This window comes from Eptatretus burgeri, chromosome 4 (genome assembly GCF_056783735.1).
Source record: "Eptatretus burgeri isolate ZD-2024b chromosome 4, Ebu_testis_v1, whole genome shotgun sequence".
NCBI classification, from domain to species: Eukaryota; Metazoa; Chordata; class Myxini; order Myxiniformes; family Myxinidae; genus Eptatretus; species Eptatretus burgeri.
Genome location: NC_140964.1, coordinates 74,250,514 through 74,274,937, shown reverse-complemented (window position 1 = coordinate 74,274,937; position 24,424 = coordinate 74,250,514). Strand labels below are relative to the sequence as shown.

Genomic DNA, 24,424 nt, shown 5'->3' with positions numbered 1-24,424 from the left:
GACTAACATACAGTGTGGAATCAACACTAACTGAATAATATTTGGCTTGTTTCACTTCACTTATGATAACTGAGTGAATTTCTTCAGCCATCAGATTGATCATGTCATCAGAAATCGTTTTTGAGAGATATGAAGTCTTTCCACTACCTACAGCACCATACTTACCCAGATGCTGTGCAAGAAGAGGGTCAAATTTTGCGAAGAGGTCTAGTACTCCAAGGTAATTACCATTGTTGCTGGAGCCAATTCTTTCATCACTACCTCTGAGAGGAAGACCTCTTGATGTCAAAAATTTTAGTGTTTCAACTATGCACAACAGAACTTCTCTCCAATATTTTCTCTCTACTTCTACTTGCAAAGCCAAAGTGGAATCAATTCGACTTGCTGCAACTGCCCTTACACCCCCTTATTACACCCCAAGCAGTTACTGAGTTTTTATCCTCTTTACTACTTTCATGGTCAGCAACTCTATGCTGACAGTTTTTCCAGTCATGAAACCCACTTGTAAACAATGAGACTTGCTTGCTGAACAGCTTTTATGGAACACAAAATACATCGCCAGTTTTTGGAGAATACACCAGCCATTCCCTTTTAACTTTTCATCATTTGCCATTTTACGTGTATACAAGGATATGGGCACGTATCAAACTCTTTCCTTTTCACCCTCACCCACACTTCTTGCGTATTTTGAGACGTCACCTTGTTCACAGTTTTGATCAAGAGGATGATTTACTAAATATTCAATCAATTTATCATCAATTATCTGCCAGTCAGCTGGATCACTCGATACACACAAATCAGCACTAACATCTTGTTCCACAGAATGTTTCTTATCGGTCAACTGAGATGAATCGGATGAAGCTTCAATCACAGGTGGTACTTCTACTTCCATTGCTGATTCACTCGATATCTGTGACTGTGACTCAGCTGACCTTGCTTCGTCGTGGTCATCGCCTGGGAGTTTACCGTCACTGGTACTAGGCTCTGAATCTTCTATTGGTTTTGGTTTTAAAAAGGTTGTCAGCTTTGGAAGTGATTGGAGTTGTGCAGCTTTGGTTTCTTTTAACTTTCTCTTTTGTGAGCCACTCATATATTTCTTCTGGGACGACATAATTAATCTATCTCATGAGAATCCCCAAGATTCCAAGAATAAATCTGTAAGCATAAAGTAATAATAAATTAGTTCAAGTCTTGTATAAGAGATACCAATATCACAAAATAAGAACACAAAACACGTAATATAACAATGAAGTCCACTAAATACAACACGTAATGTATATAATCTACAGATAGATGGTGGGAAACGGGCATTTAAAAATGTACTGTTATATTTTTCGTTACCTTATTTTATTTTATTCATTTTACTATAGGGCCTACTCGCCTACTCCTTGGCCGATCAGAGAACCTACAAATCCCCAGTGGGCTCCCAGTGACTGGTGGGCCCTAGGCCAATGGCCTATATTGCCTATTGGAAAATCTAGCCCTGTGTACAGGCCCAAAACATGTATTCTGTGGAAACAATGTGGCATACTGGGCATATCTGTGAAAGGGGGGGGGGGCAACAAAAGTGAGGACACCCTCTGTACTTTCTCACATTGAAGCGTTATTGTTTTTCAGTATTTTGTATGTCCACCATTGTTTTTGAGCACAGCAGCTATTCTACTCAGTATGGAGTTGGCCAGTGTTCCACATGTCTTTGCTGGGATCCTGTTCCACTCCTCTGCAATGACTTCTCGAAATTGCGTGATGTTGGATACCTTTCGTCCCTCAACCTTACATTTAGGATGCCACATAGGTGTTCTATTGGGTTTAGATCAGGTGACATGCTTGGCCACTCCAACACATTGACCTTGGACTTCTTCAGAAAGGCCGTTGTCTGCTTGGAACGATGCTTCAGATCATTATCGTGCTGAAATACAGCTCCTCTACCAAGTTTTCGCAGGGAGGGTAACATCTTCTCCTTCAGGATGTCGCAGTACATCGTAGAATCCATGCTTCCCTTGATGGACTTCAGCTCTCCAGTACCGGCAGCACTCGTGCATCCCCAAACCATGACACCACCACCACCACCTCCACCACCATGCTTGACAGTCAGGATAACGCATTTGTCTTGGTACTGTTCCCCAAGTCACCGCCAGACATGCTGCACTCCATCAGATCCAAACAAATTGATCTTCGTTTCATCAGACCATAGGACATGTTGCCAGGGGCTTGGATTGATGTGCTTCAGCAAACTGTTTGCCGGCTTTCTTGTGGCTCTGCTTCAGGAGAGGCTTACGCCTTAGACGACGCCCATGCAACCCGATACGATGGAGTGTGCGACGTATGGTTTGCTCACTAACAGACTGGCCAGAAGCTGTAGAAATCTCTTCAGCAATCTTGGCGGCACTTTGTCGTCTGTTTTGGAGGACTAGATTCTGAACTTGGCGAGCAGTACGTGCAGTCATCTTTGCTGGTCTGCCCTGGCGACTGCAACTTATTGTTGTACGCTTGTTGGAGAACCTTTGGATGACCTTGGCCACGGTGTTGGGGCTTACTTTCAAAGAAGCACTGAACTTCTTGTATCCTTGGCCATCTTTATGTGGGGCAACGATTCGATCTTTGACATCTTTCGAGAGCTCTTTTCCATGAGGAGCGATGCTGCTTTCTCAATGGCGATTGGTACAGTATTTCCCATGCAATTATTTCTTCAGCAAGCAGATAGACAATTACTGCATTGAGTACATTTCTTCACTTTTAACATTCCAGGGAGGTTGCAGCTCTATGGACATTGTGTGTATTGTTTGGTGCATATTTGTACCTTTAACACTCTTTGACTTAATATGCAGAAAATCATAAAAATGGAAGCTGTTTTACCATGCTTGACTTCCTTCTTGTGCAGACAATAGCAGGGGTGTACTCACTTTTGTTGCCTCCTCTTTCAGGAATATTCGTAATATGCCACATTGTTTTTATGCCCATATGTATATGTGTGTCTTTATCCTTATGCACGGCCGCATCTTTAAAGGAGAAATGCTGAGGGTGTTGATGGTGTGGGAGTATGTGGGGTGCAGCGTGATGTAAGAGGAATATGTGAGGTGCGAGTCAGTATGGTTCACTCTGAAGTTTTGTGCCTGCATACATATTGCAGAGTGTCGACTCTGTCATCAACTCTAAGGTTTTGCTTCCAGCAAAGCTGCTTAAAATGTTACACTGAATTATTTACATATTTGTGAGGGGTGTACTCACTTTTGTGAGATACTGCACACACACACACACACACACACACACACACACACACACACACACACACACACACACACACACACACACACACACACACACACACACACACACACACACACACACACACACACACACACACACCCACACACACATTGTTACGGTTGTGGAAATTCACACAACACCATTCAGGCTTCCCAGAGATTGGTTATGTCGATAAGTGTGTGTTCAGATTTGATTTCCCCACCGATGTCTAAAGGAAATTATTCGTGCAACCGGGCTGTGATCTTTGAGGTAGTATTATTCTTTTGCTATCTTTATTTTGGAACAACCGCATCTCGACAACCACAACCACATCTCAACAACCACAACCACATTTCAACAACCACACCATCCCCACCACAGCGCCAACCACGACATCTCACCATCTCTTCAACAAAATCTCCACAAACGAACAACATCGCCTCACCTTCATCTCCACAAATGCTGCCATCTTTTTGCCAGCAACGGCGAGCGGCATCTCCGCCGACCGACTTGGGGACTCCCTTGGGGCGGGAGCTGATGATTTCTGCCACGTCCGCTTTCCACGGCCGATGATCTCTGCCACGTCCGCTTTCTCCGCATTTCGCGACGAGATCGGATCAAAATACGAAAAGGGGCGGAGCCAGCGGGGGGTGAAAGGTCAAAGGTGGGGGATCAAACTCACCCCCCCCGGACCCCATAAAGGCGGGCTGAACCGCCGAGTTGGAGAGTAGAGAGTGTTTTGCCTGGAGTTCGCCAGGAGTCTGTGAGCAGTCTGTCAAGGTTCGAGTCCAGTGGAGGGCAGTCGGGGTCGTTGGAGCGCAGCCAAGCCTGCAGTACCGTGCCGAACTGTGGGTCAGTGGTGACGGCCGGAGAGAGGTCGCCAACCGGCCCCGAGACGGTCCAAGCAACGCTGAGGAGCGGGCGGGCTTTTAAAAGAGCATCAACTCGTAAAAGAGCAAGGCCCGTTCGTTCCTCTGAGGCGTCGTCAGATAGGCCCGATAGACCAGGCCGCACGGCGGGGCCTGGACCAACCGAGCTGCTGTGCTTACGGCGAAACATCGAGGGTTGCTCAACGAGTCACCACGAGAGTGGCAGGTAACCAGCACGGCCTCTCGGAGCTCTTGCGGTCTCCACAGCTCCGTGAACATTAAAGGCCTATGGGTCCTGTTCTGCCCTTTCCTTTCCTGGAGTTTTCTTTGTATGAAAGTTGTGGCGCCGTGTCCGCTAAGTAGAATTGTGGTTAAGTGATTGTGTAGATAATAATGAGAAACGGCTGTAGGTCTTTGTTTACTTGTGTTTTGTCCCTTACCCCCATTGCATACGTGCCTGTGTAGAAATAAATGTCCTTGTTTGAATGTTCACCTGTTCATTGCATCCTTTCTTGTCTGATATTATTATGTTCGGAATATTAGCTGGCTGTTCATAGCCGATAAGATAATCGGGTCCAACGGGGCCTCGCGATAATACACCGCTCGGCAAATCGCAAACGGAGCGAGCTGCTTAAGCGGCTCGTTTCCAAGCAAGTCCCGTTGAGGTGTAAATCCCCGGCATTTCTGTCTGCGCGCATACTTAGGTAAATCGACAATTCGGCAATCGGACCCTGTCGCGTGCGGACAGAAGAGTTGGCTGATTTACGGTGTGGTTAAAAACATACCCGTAGCTGGATTTCGGCGTTGATCCGAAAGCTGCGACTGGGATTGCCCGTCCGGTGGGCCGTGGCCACGTGGCCGCGATTAGTTAAAAGCGGTCGCTCGCACGCCGAACGGGTGGAAACCATAACAATATATATATATATATATATATATATATATATATATATATATATATATATATATATATATATGTATGTATGTATGTATATATTTATATATATATATATGTATGTATGTATATATATATATATGTATGTATATATATATATATATGTATGTATGTATGTATGTATATATATATATATATATATATATATATATATATATATATATATATATATATATATATATGTATGTATGTATGTATATATTTATATATATATATATATATGTGTGTCTTTATTCCTTATTCACGGCCGCATCTTTAAAGGAGAAACGCTGAGGGTGTCTGGTGTGGGAGTATGTGGGGTGCAGCGTGGTGTAAGAGGAATATGTGAGGTGCGAGTCAGTATGGTTCACTCTGAAGAGAACAGTGGTTTCGCTCTGGGTTAGCTCTCAAAAGAACAGCCTTGGTCAGGCTTGCTTGTGCTGATTGCTATTGTGCATCCACAGTGGAGGAGAGATGGATGGTGGAGAAAGATACGTAAGAGAAAGACCCTATCGTAATAGTGTGAGAATTTGTACATGTCCATGTTGCTGCGAGATGAGCCAAGCAGTGTTGATAGAATGAGAGGAGCCCTGGCTCGTAGTAGTAATTTGTGATTCAGCACTTGACCACACTGACTCACGCCGCCACTTGCTCAGTTCCGACCCTTGCCCTGCTCCACCGTCTGCCACATTTTCTTGTCTGGTGAGTCCTGGCTCCTGGTGTGTCCGGCATCTGGCAAGTTTCACGATCTCTGTCTAAACTGAGCTGAGTTTGCTCTTTTTATGAGCCCTGGGCAGGGGAGGAGCCAAGAATCAGATCAAATGGAACTGTTGGTAAATTCAAGGGCAGATTGATTAAGTGCAAGAGCAGGGTTATAGGATTCATGAACTGATGCTGTCTGGTGCAGTTACCAAATCAGAGTCTCGGGCTGCGAGAAACATCTCCACATTGTCAGGTGCAAAAGACCTGAAAATTCAGAGAACCACACATATTGGGAAGGGTGGGTATAGAGATAGGGTGGGGTTGGGGGACACTATTTTGATGCAGACACAGAATTGAGGCATTCAGCCTTGTCATGAGCGAAGCCTGCTGTGGTGCCATTTGAAGTGAGGGACGAGGTGGAGAGGAGCAAACTCAAGAGACAGACTTGACAAGTCTGTCTTGCGAAGTCTTGCGAAGACTCGAAGTCTGGTCGCATTTATACAAGCACTTTAAAAGTTGTGCCTAAATCATTTTTTCCTTTGATCGACATCTGTGGTACTTGTAAAGGTTAATTCATCTTGTTGCCAAATAAGAAGGGCATTGCCTGATAAGAAATGGTCAATAAAGATGGCACTATATTCTAACATACAATTTACACTCTATTGTTAACCACTAGATCAAATGCAAAAATCTTGGCAACCAACAGCCAAATTATCATGAAACTTCAGGTGTTGAAACTTGGAGATAGTCCTGACATTGTGTAGTAATATGGTGAACAGAGGTCGAGGTCAAGGACAGGCAAAATGTGAAATCTAACTTTAGACCATAATTTTATGACTGAACGTCCAAGACACATCAGACAGAGTCCAAAACGTTCCTTTCTATAAGGTCTATAACAAAAGGTTCGTGACACTTTTACCCTTCGACTCCAAGAAACCATGCAGTTGGGACCCCCATTTATTGGGAACTCATTTTTTTCCGTAACAAAAAGCATTTGTCAAATTGGAACGAAAAAGTTAACAGCAATGAAATTATTCAAGGTACTTACAATAAATGTCAAAACAGGACAGTCTGTCAAAACAAAAAGGTCTGTTTCAGCTGGTTCTTTATTTTCAGCATTTTAGCAGCTGTCACCACAGCCACACACATCCGAACAAGCTCGTCCATTTTTGCAACACTTGCAACGATTGTTTTTTGCATCCATTTGTGCAGTTGCAACTTCATAACTCTATTTGGATTTGGATTTGTTTTACAGGTGTATCTGATGGAATGTTGTGTTTCTCTTCTGTAGTGGTGCTGTTGACAGTTCCAAGCATGCTGATCTAACAGATTCTTATTTCTTAAGTGATGGGGAAAAAAGCTTACAAGGCAATATAATTTAGTCACAAGAAACATGACCCTTATCTATCGACCAGATCACCGAAGACCCTTCCCGGTTTTCCCGATGGAATATTTTTTTTTTAAAAACGGTTTATATTCTGGTTGAAATCAAACCCAGATTATACAGTTCAAAGGTGAGTCCTCTGCCTCCTCACCATCTTGTCTGACTGCACTAAAAATTGATGAACATGGCAGTATGAGCATTAACCAAGAATTTGTGTGCCTTCTATGTGTAAAATGTGGCTTAGCATTCTATCTGTTGCCATTTTTGACCAACACGTCCAACTGTGGATATACATCCTGGGACAGAGAAGATGCTGATCGGCATGCTCTTTTTTTTTTTTCCACTGAGTTTTCTTTGATCTCTGCAAACATTTCAGGATTTTGCAAACATTTGAATATCTATATGGGCACCTGGATAGAAAATACATTCAGTTTCAGGGTTTAAAATCGACATTTTGTTTTTGAGCTAAGTATTTATTTATTTAGTTAAAAAAAAAAAAAAAATATATATATATATATATATATATATATATAGCCTGGTGTTGGCTCAGTGGTTAGGGCAGCGGCTTGGGACCCAAAAAGTCCTGAGTTCAAGCCCCGTTGGGCCACTGAATATATGTATGTGTGTGTGTGTGTGTGTATATATATATATATATATATATATATATATATATATATATATATATATATATATATATATATATATATATATATATATATATATATATATATATATATGTATATATGTATATATATATGTATATATGTATATATATATGTATATATATATATATATATATATATATATACCAAGTCGTATAACACCAGGGGGTTGACTCAGCCTGTCATCCTTCCGAGGTCGGCGAAATGAGTACCAGTATACTGGGCCGGTGTATACCCCGGTTAAAATAGGTGTACCAGATCCCTGTGTCGTAAGAGGCGACCAGGGTTGCGTCAGGAAGGGCATCCGGTGTAAAACGTGTGCCAAATCACTATGCGGATCATATGGATGATCCGCTGTGGCGACCCCTAACGGGAGCAGCCGAAAGAAGAAGAAGAAGAAGATATATATATATATATATATATATATATATATATATATATATATATATATATATATATATATATATATATATTTTTTTTTTCCTGAAAGCTTTCCTTTTGCCAAACAAAAAGCTGTTGTAAAATATCCATCCACAAACGTTAATGGTTCTTGAAATGTCTTTACTCAACATATTTTCCTGAAAACGACATTGGTACGTGCATATTTAATGAGCTTTACAATTAGATTTTTGGTGAATTTTGAAATGAAAGCATTTGCGAAATTGAAGTTTTTATTGATATTTCGCTTCAACCCTGAGTTTAGCTGTTTGATAATTGCCCACTCAGACAGCAAGATGGTGTCAGCATTGGGAGTTTGGAATTGCTAATTGATAGACTTAACCTGTTGCTACCTATTATTGAGGCCTAGAACTGGGCACAGCACAAACTGGAGCAAACCTGTTAGCGGAGCACAGGCATTAGACAAAGTAGGTGTTAGCTTTTTTTGTTTGTTTATTTGTGTTTTTTTGAAAGAGAATTTTGGGTTATTGTGGAATTTACTGAAAGGGATGTAGCTCAAATCTTTGGCTGCAGCAAAGTGCTCTGAATGAACATCATTAAGTTTTTTTATTTTTTATTTTAAACTTAAAAGTATGTATAAGTTGCTTTGCTTCATCAATACCTGGACCATGCATCAAACATTATGTTTCTCACTCACTCAGATATTTCCAATCTTATTTTGCCTCCATTCTTTGCTTGATAACTTTTTTGAGTTATTCTTTTGCACCATTGGCCCACCATAGGTGTTGGGGCGACGCTCGGCTATGTTGTGGGTGGCATCGACTGGCGCCCCACAGCACTTGGTGCTGCCTTGGGCTCACAAGAACAGGTGCTTTTCCTCTTTACCTCTGTCGTTTTCATCACATCTCTTATTCTGCACCTGATCAGCATCCCTGAGGAACCAAGCGGCGCAGGCGGCGGTGACGATCGAAACTCTCTTGCAGCGCTAGCCCAACCTAACACCACAGACATGGAACCCTCACCCAAGTCTCTGCTGCTTCAGTCTGCAGTCCTCCGTGATTCTGGAAATTCCTCCAGTGTTGTTCCTTTACCGTGTCTGCCTTTGATGTACAATGACTGTCAAGTGGAAAATGATGATTTCATGTCCACTGTGTTGCAACGGAGTAAAAGCGACCCAGTACTGGGCACTGCTCCCTCACCTGATATGCACTCTATCGATGGCTGCAGTGTCAGTGGAGTTGAGCCATTTGTTGAACCACTGACACCCTTACCTCCACAGATTGCACATGATGCAGATTTGGCCCTTGCCAACACCAGTGTGGGCAGCCTGGTGGATTCAGTCTTGACAAGAGAACCCAATGGAGATGGCCAATGCACAGAGCAGAATGGTTCCCTTGTGGTTGAAAATTCTGTTGTCATTGGCTCAGCAGGTCGCCCACCTCAACGGTCATGGTCTCAAGGACAGCACAGACGGCGAGGCTCACGGCGATCACGGCGCGTAGTTGCGTTTCTACTCATGAAATCATCACGAAGTCTCAATGATCTGAATGAATTGCAGAAACGGCACCGAATGATGCACCATCCACGGTAAGTACAGGCTTTCCTCTCCTGAAACTATTTTGTAATTTGTTGATGTGAAACCAATTTTTGAACCTGTTATTTATGAATGACTGGTATAAAAGCCTGTAAAAAATGATGAGTTGGAAATATTTTATTCAACATATTCAGAGACTGGAAGATACGATGTTTTGTCACAAGAAAAAGCGTTATTTTAAAACACTACATGTACAGATGTTGCCCTTATTTTCTGGGACCTTTCATTTCGAGGATACAGCCTCGTGAGTATGCCAAAGCCTGAAGTCTTGGTCTTGCGTCAGTTGTGCTGATATCTTCTTTATTTATTAGACATCGCATGTATGCAAATGAGCACTCGTTTTACTCTGCGTGCGTTACACATCATGTGCAGTGAATTTCATCTCCATGCGCCTTGTATTTGTTGTTTTTTTTTGTTTGTCTATTTTTTTAATCCTGATAAAATAGACCATGGTGAACAGTCGTGTTAAAAGATTGGTCCTTAAAACCCTTCCTGAATCGTCCTTTTGAAAGGGGACAGGCATCACACAAACAAATACACAAACACACGTGTTTTATATGGTAGATTAATTTTGATGTGAAGTTTAATGTTTGCACATGAGAAGAGAAATTTTTGTGGATATTGTCATGTCATCGTGTCCATTAACACAAACTGCTCTGAGCTGGAGGTGGGTGAGGGTAAACATATTGCGTACTCGCACTGGACTCTGCCTTAAATTGAAAACCCAAGACTTAGCTCAGGATGATGCTGTTGGAGGGTGGAGGGTGGAGGTGAGCGGGGAAGGTGATTCGGTGAACCGAAAAGCAGCATTAGCTTCATGGCGAAGGTGCCTGCACATCCCACAATAGAGAAAGGTAACACGATCCTTAAAGCACCTTACCGTGAACTATGATCTTCCCTGCTGAGAGAGCAAGGTACGAACAAGATGGCATCGTCTTCCAGAATAATCCTGTCTTGTTTGTGTTAAAAACTTGCTCCGTCATCAATCCGTGTTTGAGAACGGGGATTCAAATCTGTGTTGGAAATTAAGGGTTTGGGAATATGGAGTTGGAAAATGAAAGTTTGGGAATGAGGTTTGAAGGAAAATGAAGGTTTAGGAATGAGAAAGAACCTTCCCTATTGTACTCTATTGACAATCATTGACCCCGTAAGGATGGCCAATACAGATTCCACATTTTCTCCTCGAGCTAACTGATCTAACAACTTGATATTTTCGCCCAACATCATAACCTTTCTCTGCCTTTTGGTCCATGGCTTACAACTAACTTTGGCCATGGCTTTATGTGTGGGCTCATTAAAAATGGTGCACGAGAAACAACGCAAGGTTCATAATGGAAGATTATCGTACACGCACCCAGAGGCATGGGACGTAAATCTTCCTTGCTTGGAGAGCAAGGTACGAGGTACAGCATCTTCTTCCAAAATAATCTCATCTCATCAATGTTAAAAACCTGCTCTGTCATAAATCCCTTCACCTCAATTCGTTTCATGAGCTGCGCATGAGAATGTGTTTGAGAAGGGGGGGGGGGGGACAAATCCTGGTATCAGAAATCAAGGGTTTGACAATAAGGTTTGAATACGAAGGGGGGGAGGGTGAGGTGAGAAGCGAGGTGGGGGGAGGAGGTGAGAGCGGGGAGGTGGGGGGAGGAGGTGGGGGGAGGAGGTGAGAGTTTGCGAGGTGGGGGGGAGGAGGTGAGAGCGAGGTGGGGGGGGAGGTGAGAGCGAGGGTGGGGGGGGGAGGGAGGTGAGAGCGAGGTGGGGGGGGGGGAGGAGGTGAGAGCGAGGTGGGGGGGAGGAGGTGAGAGCGAGGTGGGGGGGGGGGAGGAGGTGAGAGCGAGGTGGGGGGGGAGGAGGTGAGAGCGAGGTGGGGGGGAGGAGGTGAGCGAGGCGAGGGGGGAGGAGGTGAGAGCGAGGGCGGGGGGAGGAGAGAGGTGAGAGCGAGGCGGGGGAGGAGGTGAGAGCGAGGCGGGGGGGGAGGTGAGTGCGAGGCGGGGTCATGTGGGAAGGAAGGTGAAGCGAGGCGAGGGGGGAGGTGAGAGCGAGGCGGGGGAGGAGGGTGAGAGCGAGTGCGGGGGGGAGGAGGTGAGTGCGAGGCGGGGGTGGGAGGAGGTGAGAGCGACGGGGGGAGGAGGTGAGAGCGAGGGCGAGGGGAGGAGATGAGAGGAGCGAGGCGGGGGGAGGAGGTGAGAAGCGAGGGCGGGGGGGGAGGAGGTGAGAGCGAGGCGAGCGGGGGAGGAGGAGGTCAAGTATGTGAAGCGGGCGAGAGGGGAAGGAGGTGAGAGCGAGGCGGGGGGAGGAGGGTGAGAGCGAGGCGGGGGGGGGGAGGAGGGGTGAGAGCGAGGCGGGGGGGGAGGAGGTGAGAGCGAGGGCGGGGGGGAGGAGGTGGAGAGCGAGGCGGGGGGGGAAGGGAGGAGGTGAGAGCGAGGCGGGGGGAGGGAGGTGAGAGCGAGGCGGGGGGAGGAGGTGAGAAGCGAGGCGGGGGGAGGAGGTGAGAGCGGGCGGGGGAGGAGGGTGAGAGCGAGGCGGGGAGGAGGAGGTGAGGCGAGGCGGGGGGGAGGGTGAGAGCGAGGCGGGGGGGGGGAGGAGGGTGAGGCGAGGGCGGGGGAGGAGGTGAGCGAGGGCGGGGGGGAGGAGGTGAGCGGGCGGGGGGGAGGAGGTGAGCGAGCGCGGGGGGGAGGAGGTGAGGAGCGGCGGGGGGATGAGGTGAGAGCGAGGCGGGGGAGGAGGTGAAAGCGAGGCGGGGGGAGGAGGTGAGCGAGGCGGGGGGGAGGAGGTGAGCGAGCGGGGGGAGGAGGTGAGAGCGGCGGGGGAGGAGGTGAGAAGCGAGGCGGGGGGATGAGGTGAGAGCGAGGGCGGAAGGGGGATGAGGTGAGAGCGAGGCGGGGGGGGATGAGGCAGAGAACGGACGGGCGAGGGGGAGAGGTGAGAGCGAAGGCGGGGGGGAGGAGGTGAAGCGAAGCGGGGGGGATGAGGTGAGCGGACGAGGGGGATGAGGTGAAACGAGGCGGGGGAGATGAGGTGAGAGCGAGGCGGGGATGAGTGAGAGCGAGGCGGGGAAGGAGGAGGTGAAGCGTGAGAAGCGAGCGAGGGAGGAAAGTGTGAAATGTGGGGGGAGGAGGTGAGAGCGAAGGGAAAGAAGGGCGAGAATGGGAAGGTAAAGACGAGGGAGAGTGTGAAAAGCAGCGGGGGGGAAGGAGGTGGAAAGCGAGGCGGGGGGGGGGGAAGAGTAAAAAACGAAAGGGAGGGGTGAAAGCAGCGGGAAGCAGAGTAAACGAAATGGGGGGGGAGGTGAGAGCGAGGCGGGGAGGAATGGTGAGTAGGAAAGGTCAGATGAGGAAAGGTAAAATAATGAGGGAGAGAAATAGTGAAAGCAGCGGGGAAGGGGAGATAGCCAGGGGGGAGAAGGCCGAGGCGGGGGGGGAGGGGGTGAAAAAGAGCTGAGGGGGGGGAGGAACTGTGGGAAGCGAGAGTAAACTGTGAGGAGGGGGGTGTAGAGCGAATGAAGGAAAGAGTAAATAATGAAGGAGTGAAAATAGCGAGGGGGAGGGGGGAAATGAGGAAGAAGGTAAACTAGCGGAAGAAAGAGGAGGGGGTAAGAAAGAGGCGGGGGCAGGGGAGGAGGTGAGAAGCTGAAAGGCGAAAGGAGGGGGAGGAGGTGTGAGAAGGTGAAAATTAATAGCCAGAGGCGGGGGGGGAGGAGGAGAGCGGTAAAGGCGTGGGGGGAGGAGGTGAGACGAGGCGGGGGGAGGGGGAGGAAGGGTGAGAGCGAGGCGGGGGGGAGGAGGTGGAAGCGAGGCGGGGGGAGGAGGTGAGAGCGAGGCGGGGGGGGAGGGGTGAGATGGGGCGGGAGGAGGTGGGAAGCGACGGGCGGGGAGGAGGTGAGAGCGAGGCGGGGGGGAGGAGGTGAGAGCGAGGCGGGGGGAGGAGGGTGAGAAGGCGAGGCGGGGGAGGGAGGTGAGAGCGAGGCGGGGGGAGGAGGTGAGAGCGAGCGCGGGGGGAGGAGGTGAGCGAGCGGGGGGGAGGAGGGTGAGACGAGGCGGGGGGAGGTGAGGTGAGAGCGGCGGGGGGAGGAGGTGAGGAAGCGAGGCGAGAGAGGAGGAGGTTAGAGCGAGGGGAAGGGGGGAGGGAGGGAAGGTGAAGCGAGGCGGGGGGGAGGAGGTGAGAGCGAGGCTTGAGGGGGAGGAGGTGAGGAAAGCTGACGGGGGGGAGGAAGGTGACGAGCGAAGGGGGGAAGGAAGCGGGCGGGAGGAGAGCGAGGCGGGGGGGAGGAGGTGAGAGACGAGGCGGGGGGAAAGGAGGGGGTGAGAGAAGCGAGGCGGGGAGGAGGTGAGAGTTTAGGGGCGGGGGAGGAAAGGTGAGAGTGAGGGCGGGGGAGGAGGAAAAGGCAAGGTGAGACGGGCGGGGGGGGGAGAGGTGAGAGCGAGGGGCGGGGGGAGGAGGGTGAGAGCGAGGCGGGGGGGAGGAGGTGAGAGCGAGGCGGGGGGAGGAGAAGGTGAAGGCGAGGCGGGGGGGAGGAGGTGAGAGCGAGAGCGGGGGAGAAAGAGCGAGACGAGATAGAGCGAGGGCGGGGGGGAGGAGGTGAGAGCGAGGCGGGGGGGAGGAGGTGTGAGAGCGAGGCGCGGGGGGGAGGAGGTGAGAAGCGAGCGAGGCGGGGGGGAGGAAGGTGAGAGCGAGGCGGGGGGAGGAGGTGAGAGCGAGCGGGGGGAGGAGGGTGGGGGTGAGAGCGAGGAATGAGGGGGGGAGGAGAGAGTGTAAGCGAGCGGGGGAGGAGGTGAGAAAGCGAGGAGGGGAAATGGGGAGGAGTGAGAGAAGTGCGGGGGGGGGGAGGTGAGGAGCGAGCCGGGGGGAGGAGGTGAGAAGCGAGGCGGAGAGGAGGAGAGGTGAGAGCGAGGGCGGGGGGGAGGAGGGAGGAAGGCCAATGAGGAGCGGGGGAGGGAAGGTGAGAGATGTGAGTAGAGGGGGGAGGAGGTGAGGAAAGATGGGGCTTGACGGGAAGGAGGGTAGAGGCAGGTAGGGGAGGAAGGTGGGGCTTGAGAGAGAGAGGGGAGCGAGGCGGGGGGGGGGAGGAGGTCAGAGCGAGGCGGAGAGAGTAGAAGGGGGAGGAAGGTGAGAGCGAGGCGGGAGGGGAAGGAGGTACGGAAGCAATGAGTGGGGGGAGGAGGGTGAGCGAGGAGGGGGAGGAGGTGGCGAGGCGGGGGGGAGGAGGAGAGCGAGGCGGGGGGGGAGGAGGTGAGAGCGAGGCGGAGGGGGAGGGAGGGAGAGCGGAGGTCGGGGGGGGAGGGAGGGTGAGAGAGCGAGGCGGGGGAGGAGAGAGCGAGGAGAGTGGAGGAGTCGGGGAGAGTATGAGAGGAGGTGAGAAGCGAGGCGAAGGGAAGAGGGGAGGTCGAGATAGCGAAGCGGGGGGAGGAGAAGGTCGAGATAATGCGAAGAGGCGGGGGAGGAGGTGAGGAGCGAGGCGGGGGAATAGGAGAGAAGGTGGGAGAGGTAATGAGGGGAGGAGGGTGAGAGCGAGGCGGGGGGAGGAGGTGAGAGGCAGGGGGGGGAGGAAAGGTGAGACGAGGCGGGGGGAGGGAGGGTGAGAGCGAGGCGGGGGGGAGGAGAGGTGGGGCCAAGCGAGGCGGGGGGAGGAGGGGGAGAGCGAGGCGGGGAGGAGGGTGAGAGCGGGCGGGGGGGAGAGGGTGAGAACGAGGTGGGGGAGGAGGTGGGAGCGAGGGCGGGGGGGGGAGGAGGTGGGAGCGAGAGGAGGAGGGAAATAAAGGAGGTGGGAGCGAGGCGGGGGGAGAGGAGGTGGGAGGCGAAGGCGGGGGGGAGAAGGAGGTGGGAGGAGCGAGGCGGAGGAGGTGGGAGGCGAATATAGAAGTAGCGGTCGGGAGGAAGGATTCTGGCCCAGGTGGGAGCGAGGCGGTTATTTTGGGAGAAGCGGACGGCAGGAGGGGGTGGAGCTTGTGAGCGGCGAGGGGGAGGAGGGTGGGAGCGAGGAGGGGGAGGAGGGTGGGAGCGCTGGAGGAGGTGGGAAATGAGGTGATGCATCAGGGGGATGGGAGCGAGGCGCGGGGGAGCAGGTGGGAGCGAGGGGCGGGGGGGAGGAGGTCAGCAGTGAGAGCGAGGCGGGGGGAGGATGAGGTGAGAAGCCGATTCTGGTTGATTTGTTAAGTTCTGTCGAAGTGATCGAGTGACTGTTGGTTGAGCCGTTGTACATTCTGGCCGCATATTCAGTGCAGCAGCAGAGATGATTAGCAGGCGAAGATTTTGTTTCTGTCGAAAATTGTACACCGCTGTTCGTATTGAAAGATTTCGGTGCCAAGTTCGTCAAAGTTTCTCTGCGAGATGCTGATATTCAGCCTTCAACGGACCAGAAATCAGCCTTCAACGGACCAGAAATCAGCCTTTAATGTGCTCATGGGGATGGGGAGACAGTACGATCAGATTCCCGCTGAAAAGTAAGAGCTGGTTATGTCTCTGACCGTTTTGAGCGTGTTGACTAAATTGTAAAAACAAGTTTTCATCCTTCTTTATTGTTTTTCACATCAGATGATACAGTGAACATGGGCATCCTGCATTTGAATGGTCTTCCATCTTCAATGTCTTCTTAGATCCTCCTGGTCCAGGATTTATATTTATTCCCCCCTCCCCCCCCACCTACCCTTGTCTTTTCCATGGAACATCTGAAAACATATCATAAAATAAAAACCAATGTCACCCGCAGGGTGACCCATATCTTGCCAAAAAGGTGACCACGTGTGACTTCTTTAAGGTCACACTGAGGTGAACAGAGCTGCTATCCACCAGCAGCGACTCATTGAGGAATATCTGCCTACGAGAGATTCCGATGAGAATCGTTCTACAGAGTAACCATGAAAAATATGCGTTTGCCTCATAACGTCACCAAATGACGTCATAATGTCTCAAGCTTGACATATCTAGAAAGCACTCATTGAGGTGTTCAATTTGAGGTATAACACGATATGGTACCTAAGATTTCAAAATTTGACCTTGGGGTCAAAAACTTTCGACCTCCAGCGCTAACCATGAAGGTCAAGGCCGATCGCCACCAAAATTTAATCAGCTGAGCGCCAGACCATGAACTATATTCCCATGAAGTTTGAAGACGATCCGATCAAAATTACTCAAAAAATAAGGGTTTCGTCGACTCCCCTGATTTGCGACAGTGACCTTGACCTTTGAGCTTGACCTTGAAAATGTTATGCGCTGAAAGGGACCTCTATAGGACTCTGATATGCGAAGTTACAAAAATTTCCAATGATAACTGTGCTCTGCAGAGTGATCGATACGTGATTTCAGACAAACAAAAAATAAAATAAAAAACATACAAGCTGACTAACATATCTTGCAAAAACTCTGTTTTGGCAAGATAAAAAACCAATGTCACCCCCAGGGTGACCAGTATCTTGCCAAAATGTGAACATGAGTGACTTATTGATTCGATTAAAGTTCCTCAAAAAATAAGGGTTTCTTCGACCTTGATTGTTGACCTTTTTGTGACCTTGACCTTTGACCTTGACCTTTATATTTTCGTACGGTTAATGGTATCTCTCCAGGACCGTTGTACATGAAATATCAAGAGATTTTGATGAGAACTGAGGAAATATAATTTTCATGAAAAATCCGTTTTTTCGTCATGACGTCATCAAAAGACGTCATAGCGTCAAACTTTTGACAGATCTGGAAAGCACTTATCAAGTGCTTTCATCTGAGGTATTACTCGATATGGTATCTAAGATTTCAAAACTTGACCTTGGGGTCAAAAACTTTCGACCTCCAGCGCTAAAACCATGAAGGTCAAGGCCGATTGCCACCAAAAATTAATCAGCTGAGCGCCAGACCATGAACTATATTCCCATGAAGTTTGAAGACGATCCGATCAAAATTACTCAAAAAATAAGGGTTTTGTCGACTCCCCTGATTTGCGACAAAGTGACCTTGAGCTTTGACCTTGACCTTTAAAATTTTATGCGCTGAAAGGGACCTCTATAGGACTCTGATATGCGAAGTTACAAAAATTTCCTATGATAACTGTGCTCTGCAGAGTGATCGATACGTGATTACAGACAAACAAAAAAAGAACAACAAAAAAAAACATACAACCTGACTTACATATCTTGCAAAAACTTCGTTTTGGCAAGATAAATATATAATTTCTAAAAATTTAAATTATATTTATATTTCAACCGACCGACCCTACATTTTAGCTGAAGAACTGTGTAAACCAAGTTATAAAATAACTAAGGCCTTAATGCCAATATAAGCAACACAGTATAGACCTGAAAGTGAAACATGCAGTTCAAGGACCATGAATGAAGACAGGAAGACTTTTTTTTCTATCATGATGTCTGTGCAATTTAACAATGATGATTTCTCAGTTTCTAAACCTTACTAGTTTCTAAACCTTCTACATTTGGTGGGTTTTAAGGTAAAAGTTGCAGCCTTCCATTTCCCTTTAACCTGATGTTTTTACGTCAGATGGAAACTTAATGTTAATTTGATTGAAAGTTTTTTTTGTTTTTTTTTATTGTACAATTAAACGAGTCAAGTTGATCTGAACTTAGATTTGTCGGCTTCCTCGTAGCAGAGATAATTATTACGAGTTAAAAGATGGACAAGTACAAAAGAAAAAAGTGTGAAGAGGGCAAAATGCAGAAGTAAGAGTATGTAAAGGGATGGATGATTTTAAGAGGAGGAATGAAATCGATGAGGGAAGAATGGTCGGAGAAAGAGTGGGGAAGAAGAGATTTGGAGAGATGAAAAAATAGATTTCTAAGGGAATAAACTTGAAAGTGGATTGAGGTTTTGAAGAGAAAGAAAGACAGACAGACAGACAGACAGACAGATATTTGGATTTAGGGAAGGAAGAAGAGAGTAAGGTGAGGGGGTGGGGGGGGCGAGAATGAAGTGAGACCCAGAAAAAAAACATTTAGATTTGAGGGGCGAAAACACTATTACAACAGCCCCAGATTGCGGTGAACTAATGAAAAAGTCGGTAAAATTCTAATAAAGATTTAGATCTATACATACAGTATATGTAGATGGGACAAGGCTTCACATCTTTCATGGAGAAAACAAGAATTAAGACGATCCAGAAACAAAACTTCAGTAGGGCAAGCCCTAAAACATACAGTCCGCACTTGCGATGCAAGCTTGAGCGCACACGCCCTTGGTCCACAACATGGCGCCTATTGTTAAGTTGGCCAAACTCTTCTAATATATGGCTCTGCCCTACAAAAGAGGGAGAGGACCCTGCGTGAGAGAAGGGGGGGGACCCTGCGTGAGAGAAGGGGGGGACCCTGCGTGAGAGAAGGGGGGGGACCCTGCGTGAGAGAAGGGGGGGGACCCTGCGTGAGAGAAGGGGGGGACCCTGCATGAGTGGAGGGGGGACCCTGCGTGAGAGGAGGGGGGAGGACCCTGCGTGAGAGGAGGGGGGGAGGACCCTGCGTGAGAGGAGGGGGGGAGGACCCTGCGTGAGAGGAGGGGGGGAGGACCCTGCGTGAGAGGAGGGGGGAAGACCCAGTGTGAGAGCTGGGGGCAGCGTGAGAGGAGGATAAGCGGAGGCAGCGTGAGGGGAGGGGAGGCAGCATACCAGGGCATTACTGTGGCGATAAAACATGCCCAAACAGCAACGTTTTCTTTTTAATCGCCATGTTCCATATAAAACCGGGTGGAAGCATTTAATAATTAAAACCTATGCTATGTACCTGGCAAAGGCCTGCCTGAATGCATGCCCCCACCCGCATCCACGTTCCTCCAACCTCCTTGCATGCAGGAACGCACATTTTGTACCATGTCCATGTGTGCTGTCTTTGTACCTCTTCGTTTTCATCAACTGTTGAGTATTGATGTATTGCAGCAACTATTAGTACATTTATATACATATTTTGTCATGAGATGAAAGCAGATCGCATAAAACAGTAAAACAAAACAAAAAACTCCTTATGTAAGCATGTCACATTTGCTCTACGGCTAGGATACGGTGGCCGTACCCCCCCTGAATTGACAGAAACGTGCGGTGGCCGCAGAGTTTCTGAGGTGGCCTCAGGGTGGCCCTACGCCGTATGGCTATCTTTTACAGGCTGTAGGGTCTCAGTGGAATTAAAGCGCGGAGTTATAACTTTTTTTCATTTCTAGGTTGGCCGTAGCAATTCGACAAGCCGTAGCCATGACGTAGATGTGTTCCACGTCGACCGTACGTCGGGCGTACGGTGGGCTTGTGTTTTTCGTGCGTTTTGCGAAGGCTCTTATGAATGAAAAATGAATTTTACCAACCCCCAAAAATTACGGCGGCCGCACTATTTCCACGTTCGCCTTTGGGCCCCCCTGCGGTCGCCTTGCGGGCACTTTGAGGCTAACTTGCGTCTGCCTTGAAAATTCTATGGCCGCCGCAGGGACGCCCTAAGGTCACCGTGCGACATCAAATCAAAGACCGTATGGCACCCCCACGTTTTCGGTCTCCACAATTTCTAAATACCCCGTGCAGCTACCCAAAAAATAAAAACATATATGACTGCTATGTTGTGTGACCGTGGAAATACTGCAGCCGCCCTATAATTGCTCGTGGCCGTAGATTTTTTTTTAGACCCTACAGCCGCCGAGCCAAATGTGACTGAAGCAGTAATTTCTGGAGGGAAAACAAAAAAACAAATAAAAGGACGCCTGTGGACTGTATCATCATGGAGTGTAAAAAAAACAAGTTAGAGAGCATGGCGTTGCATGCAATGAAGTTGCACTTTGTGACCATTCCTTCATCTTTTCTTCAATTTATATATTTGTCCAAACATTCGGAAAAAAAAGTGTTTCATGCTTTGCTTAAATAAATACAATTAGTTATAAAAATCGCTAATTTGTTGAAATGTTCAGATTTCATTGCAGATTTTGAACTATTTAGTCCACAAGATGTGATTCTCAATTCTGATATGACATTTTGATTATATACTTTAATTAGACCGTGAGAGTAGATTGAGTTTCCAAGGCAAGGCATGTTTGAATCGGCCGAATTAAGACTGCTGCCTGTCGAATTGGGGCTGACCAAGGATAAGCCTTTCATGGCGGTTAGCTGTGAAATTGCTTCAAAAGGGGTGTTTAAATTTATCCAAACACTCAATTTTTATTGCTGCACTTCCTAGGAGTTCCCTTGAGTGTACATGCAAAGTTTGGGGCCCCAAGGTTTCATGGATTTGGAGTTATGGAGGACACTGACGCACACACGCTGACGCACACACGCTGACGCACACACGCTGACGCACACACGCTGACGCACACACGCTGACGCACACACGCTGACGCACACACGCTGACGCACACACGCTGACGCACACACGCTGACGCACACACGCTGACGCACACACGCTGACGCACACACACACACACACACACACACACACACACACGCTGACGCACACACACACACACACACGCTGACGCACACACACACACACGCACGCTGACGCACACACACACACACGCACGCTGACGCACACACACACACACGCACCCTGGCGCACACACACGCACGCTGACGCACACACACCCACGCGGACGCACACACACACACGCTGCGGCACACACAGACACGCGGACGCACAGACACACGCTGACACACACACACACGCTGACACACGCTCACACACACGCTGACACACGCTCACACACACGCTGACACACGCTCACACACACGCTGACACACGCTGACACACACGCTGACACACACGCTGACACACACGCTGACACACACACACACACACACACACACACACACACACACACACACACACACACACACACACACACACACACACTCTCTCTCTCGCTGACACACACTGACATTTATTAGTATTGATGAAATAAGGGTCGACGGGCAATCAAGTACGGAAGGCTGGCGGATGACACATATGAGAGACACGCAAACTTGTATACAGGAGATAAGTAAAACCCTAAAAGTTTATTCAAATGTGGCGCTGCTAATAAGTAACGGAATCATTCAAAACGACAGGACAAACAAGGATTTGCGGCTGGGACGAAGCTTGTGGATGTGCAGGCTCCGTGTGAACAGGGTGATTATGGCAGCAGTGCAGCTTGAGGGGCAGAACTGAGGTGTGAAGGCGATGCGAGGCGATATCCTCCCGACTCTCCTCACAGCCTCAAACTGCACCCATACTCTCACTGAACAGAACAACCACTGAAACTTGACAGAAATCATCTCTGAGCTGGGCAGAACTCAACCAGGATTGAACTGCATTGGAAAGGAACTGAACTTCTGTGCTCACGCACGGTTACCGCCCTGGTAAACTTAGGCATCACCTTTTTGGGTGGTGCATCCCGCTCTTAAGCCACCCATTTCTGTGGGTGTGCCATCTTTTGGGTCATCCTGCCCCAGTGGGTCATCCCAGTAACAAAGGTCTTATTCCCCCACTCCCCTCCTCTGGGGCTCTGTATGCAATCTTGCTCCCATGACCTGTGGTCCACAGGCCAAGCAATTCATGCTGTGCTTGTCAAACAGCAAAGGCTGCTGATCGGTTCTGCTGGTGCTGCGGGGATAATTTGAAATCAAGGGAAGCATGAAGTGCCCCTCCCTTTCTATGGAGCGGTTTCTCTGTTTGCAACTTTAACACAGGGACTAAAAATTTGTTTCTCTGCTTCTGCTGGACGAAATTGTTTGCAAATTTCAGAAGTAAATCCTTTTATGTCTCGGTAATATGTTCCAAATTTCAGCAACGACGATTTCAACGGTTCTCGTTAAAAACTGAAGAACACCAAAACAAACGTTGGTCTCTGTCAGTCTGTCCATCTGCTCAAAATGTGTTGGCACTCATATCTCAAAGGCTATACATTGAAACGAGGTGAAACTTGGAAGACACAGATATATATATATATATATATATATATATATATATATATATATATATATATATATATATATATATATATATATATATATATATATATATATATATTGTCATGCGCCGCTTAACGACGTTCCGGGCAACGACGGATCTGCCAGCTCTGAAAAAAAAAAAAATGTAGCTGAAAAATTCCTATCGCCGAGTGATGGAGCCGACGTTGCGCTGCCAGTCGTATAAAAATAGCATGTACAATTATGTACGCTGTACAGTACATAATACTTCATAATGATAATAGACGACAATGTGGCCCTGTTATAATGCGATCGTTGAAAACCATAAAATGTCATCGCGAAAAAAGCAGGGTCGTGCTAATCGGGATTCAAGGAAATCGGCTTTCAAACTGAACCAATGTTTCCACGTTTATCTTCGAGCAAGTAAATTACCTTTGAATTGAAGAATTCCACGAATAAATCGTTGTTACAGTCGAAATTAAAAGACAAGTTTCTTTTTGGTGAAGCTTTTCATGTTGTTAAAACAATCGCACTGTTCCGAAAATGTATATCACAATTGACAGGAGCTCGTTTCTTCATTTATAAATTATAACATCGATGCAATGATTACGTATTTATAAAATCCAAACGCTATTTATTCATCTTTCTATAATTGATGCGAGAGGAGATTGTGAGCTACTGCTAACAACACCGATGGCCGTCATGAACAGCACAAAGATAAAACTAACGCGTCTTCAGTCTCTCTTCGATGCGTGTTACAATTGCTGACAGTATTCAGTACAGTAACATGCTGTACAGGTTTGTATCTGAGGAGCAATAGGCTACACCATATAGCCCAGGGGTGTAGTTTTATGTAAGTACGATGCTCGAAAACGAAAAAAAAAATGATGTTGGCATAACGACGACGTCGCTTAATGACGTGTTTCTCAGAACGTAACCCCGTCGTTAAGTGGCGCATGACTGTATATATATATATATATATATATATATATATATATATATATATATATATATATATATATATATATATATATATATATATATATATATATATATATATATATATATATATATATATATATATATATATATCTTCTTCCTCTTTCGGCTGCTCCCGTTAGGGGTCGCCACAGCGGATCATCCGTATGATCCGCATAGTGATTTGGCATAGGTTTTACGCCGATGCCCTTCCTGACGCAACCCTGGTTGCCTCTTACGGCACAGGGATATGGTACACCTATTTTAACCGGGGTATACACCGGCCCAGTATACTGGTACTCACTTTGCTAACCTCGGAAGGATGACAGGCTGAGTCAACCCCCTGGTGTATTAATTCAGTGGCCCAACGGGGTTTGAACTCAGGACCTTTTGGATCCCAAGCCGCTGCCCTAACAACTGCGCCAACACCAGGATATATATATATATATATATATATATATATATATATAGATATATATATATATATATATATATATATATATATATATATATATATATATATATATATATATATATATATATATATATATATATATATATATATATATATATATATATATATATATATATATATATATATATGTATATGTATATATATATGTGTGTATATGTATATGTATATGTATATGTATATATATATGTGTGTATATGTATATATATATGTGTGTATATGTATATATATATATGTGTATATGTATATATATATGTGTATATGTATATATATATGTATATATGTATATATATATATATGTATAGCCTGGTGTTGGCACAGTGGT

At 47.3% G+C, this 24,424-nt stretch overlaps 1 protein-coding gene across 3 annotated transcripts in view; it reads left to right on the top strand.

Moving 5' to 3' along the window:
* Window positions 1-24,424, top strand: part of LOC147028361 (polyamine-transporter SLC45A4-like) — a 103,653-nt gene that overhangs the window by 54,176 nt on the left and 25,053 nt on the right. For all 3 annotated transcript variants that reach the window (XM_085878681.1, XM_085878683.1, XM_085878682.1), the window contains one exon: window positions 8,976-9,780. In XM_085878681.1, the coding sequence (XP_085734807.1) occupies window positions 8,976-9,780 (805 nt within the window). The remainder of the gene's footprint in view (window positions 1-8,975; window positions 9,781-24,424) is intronic.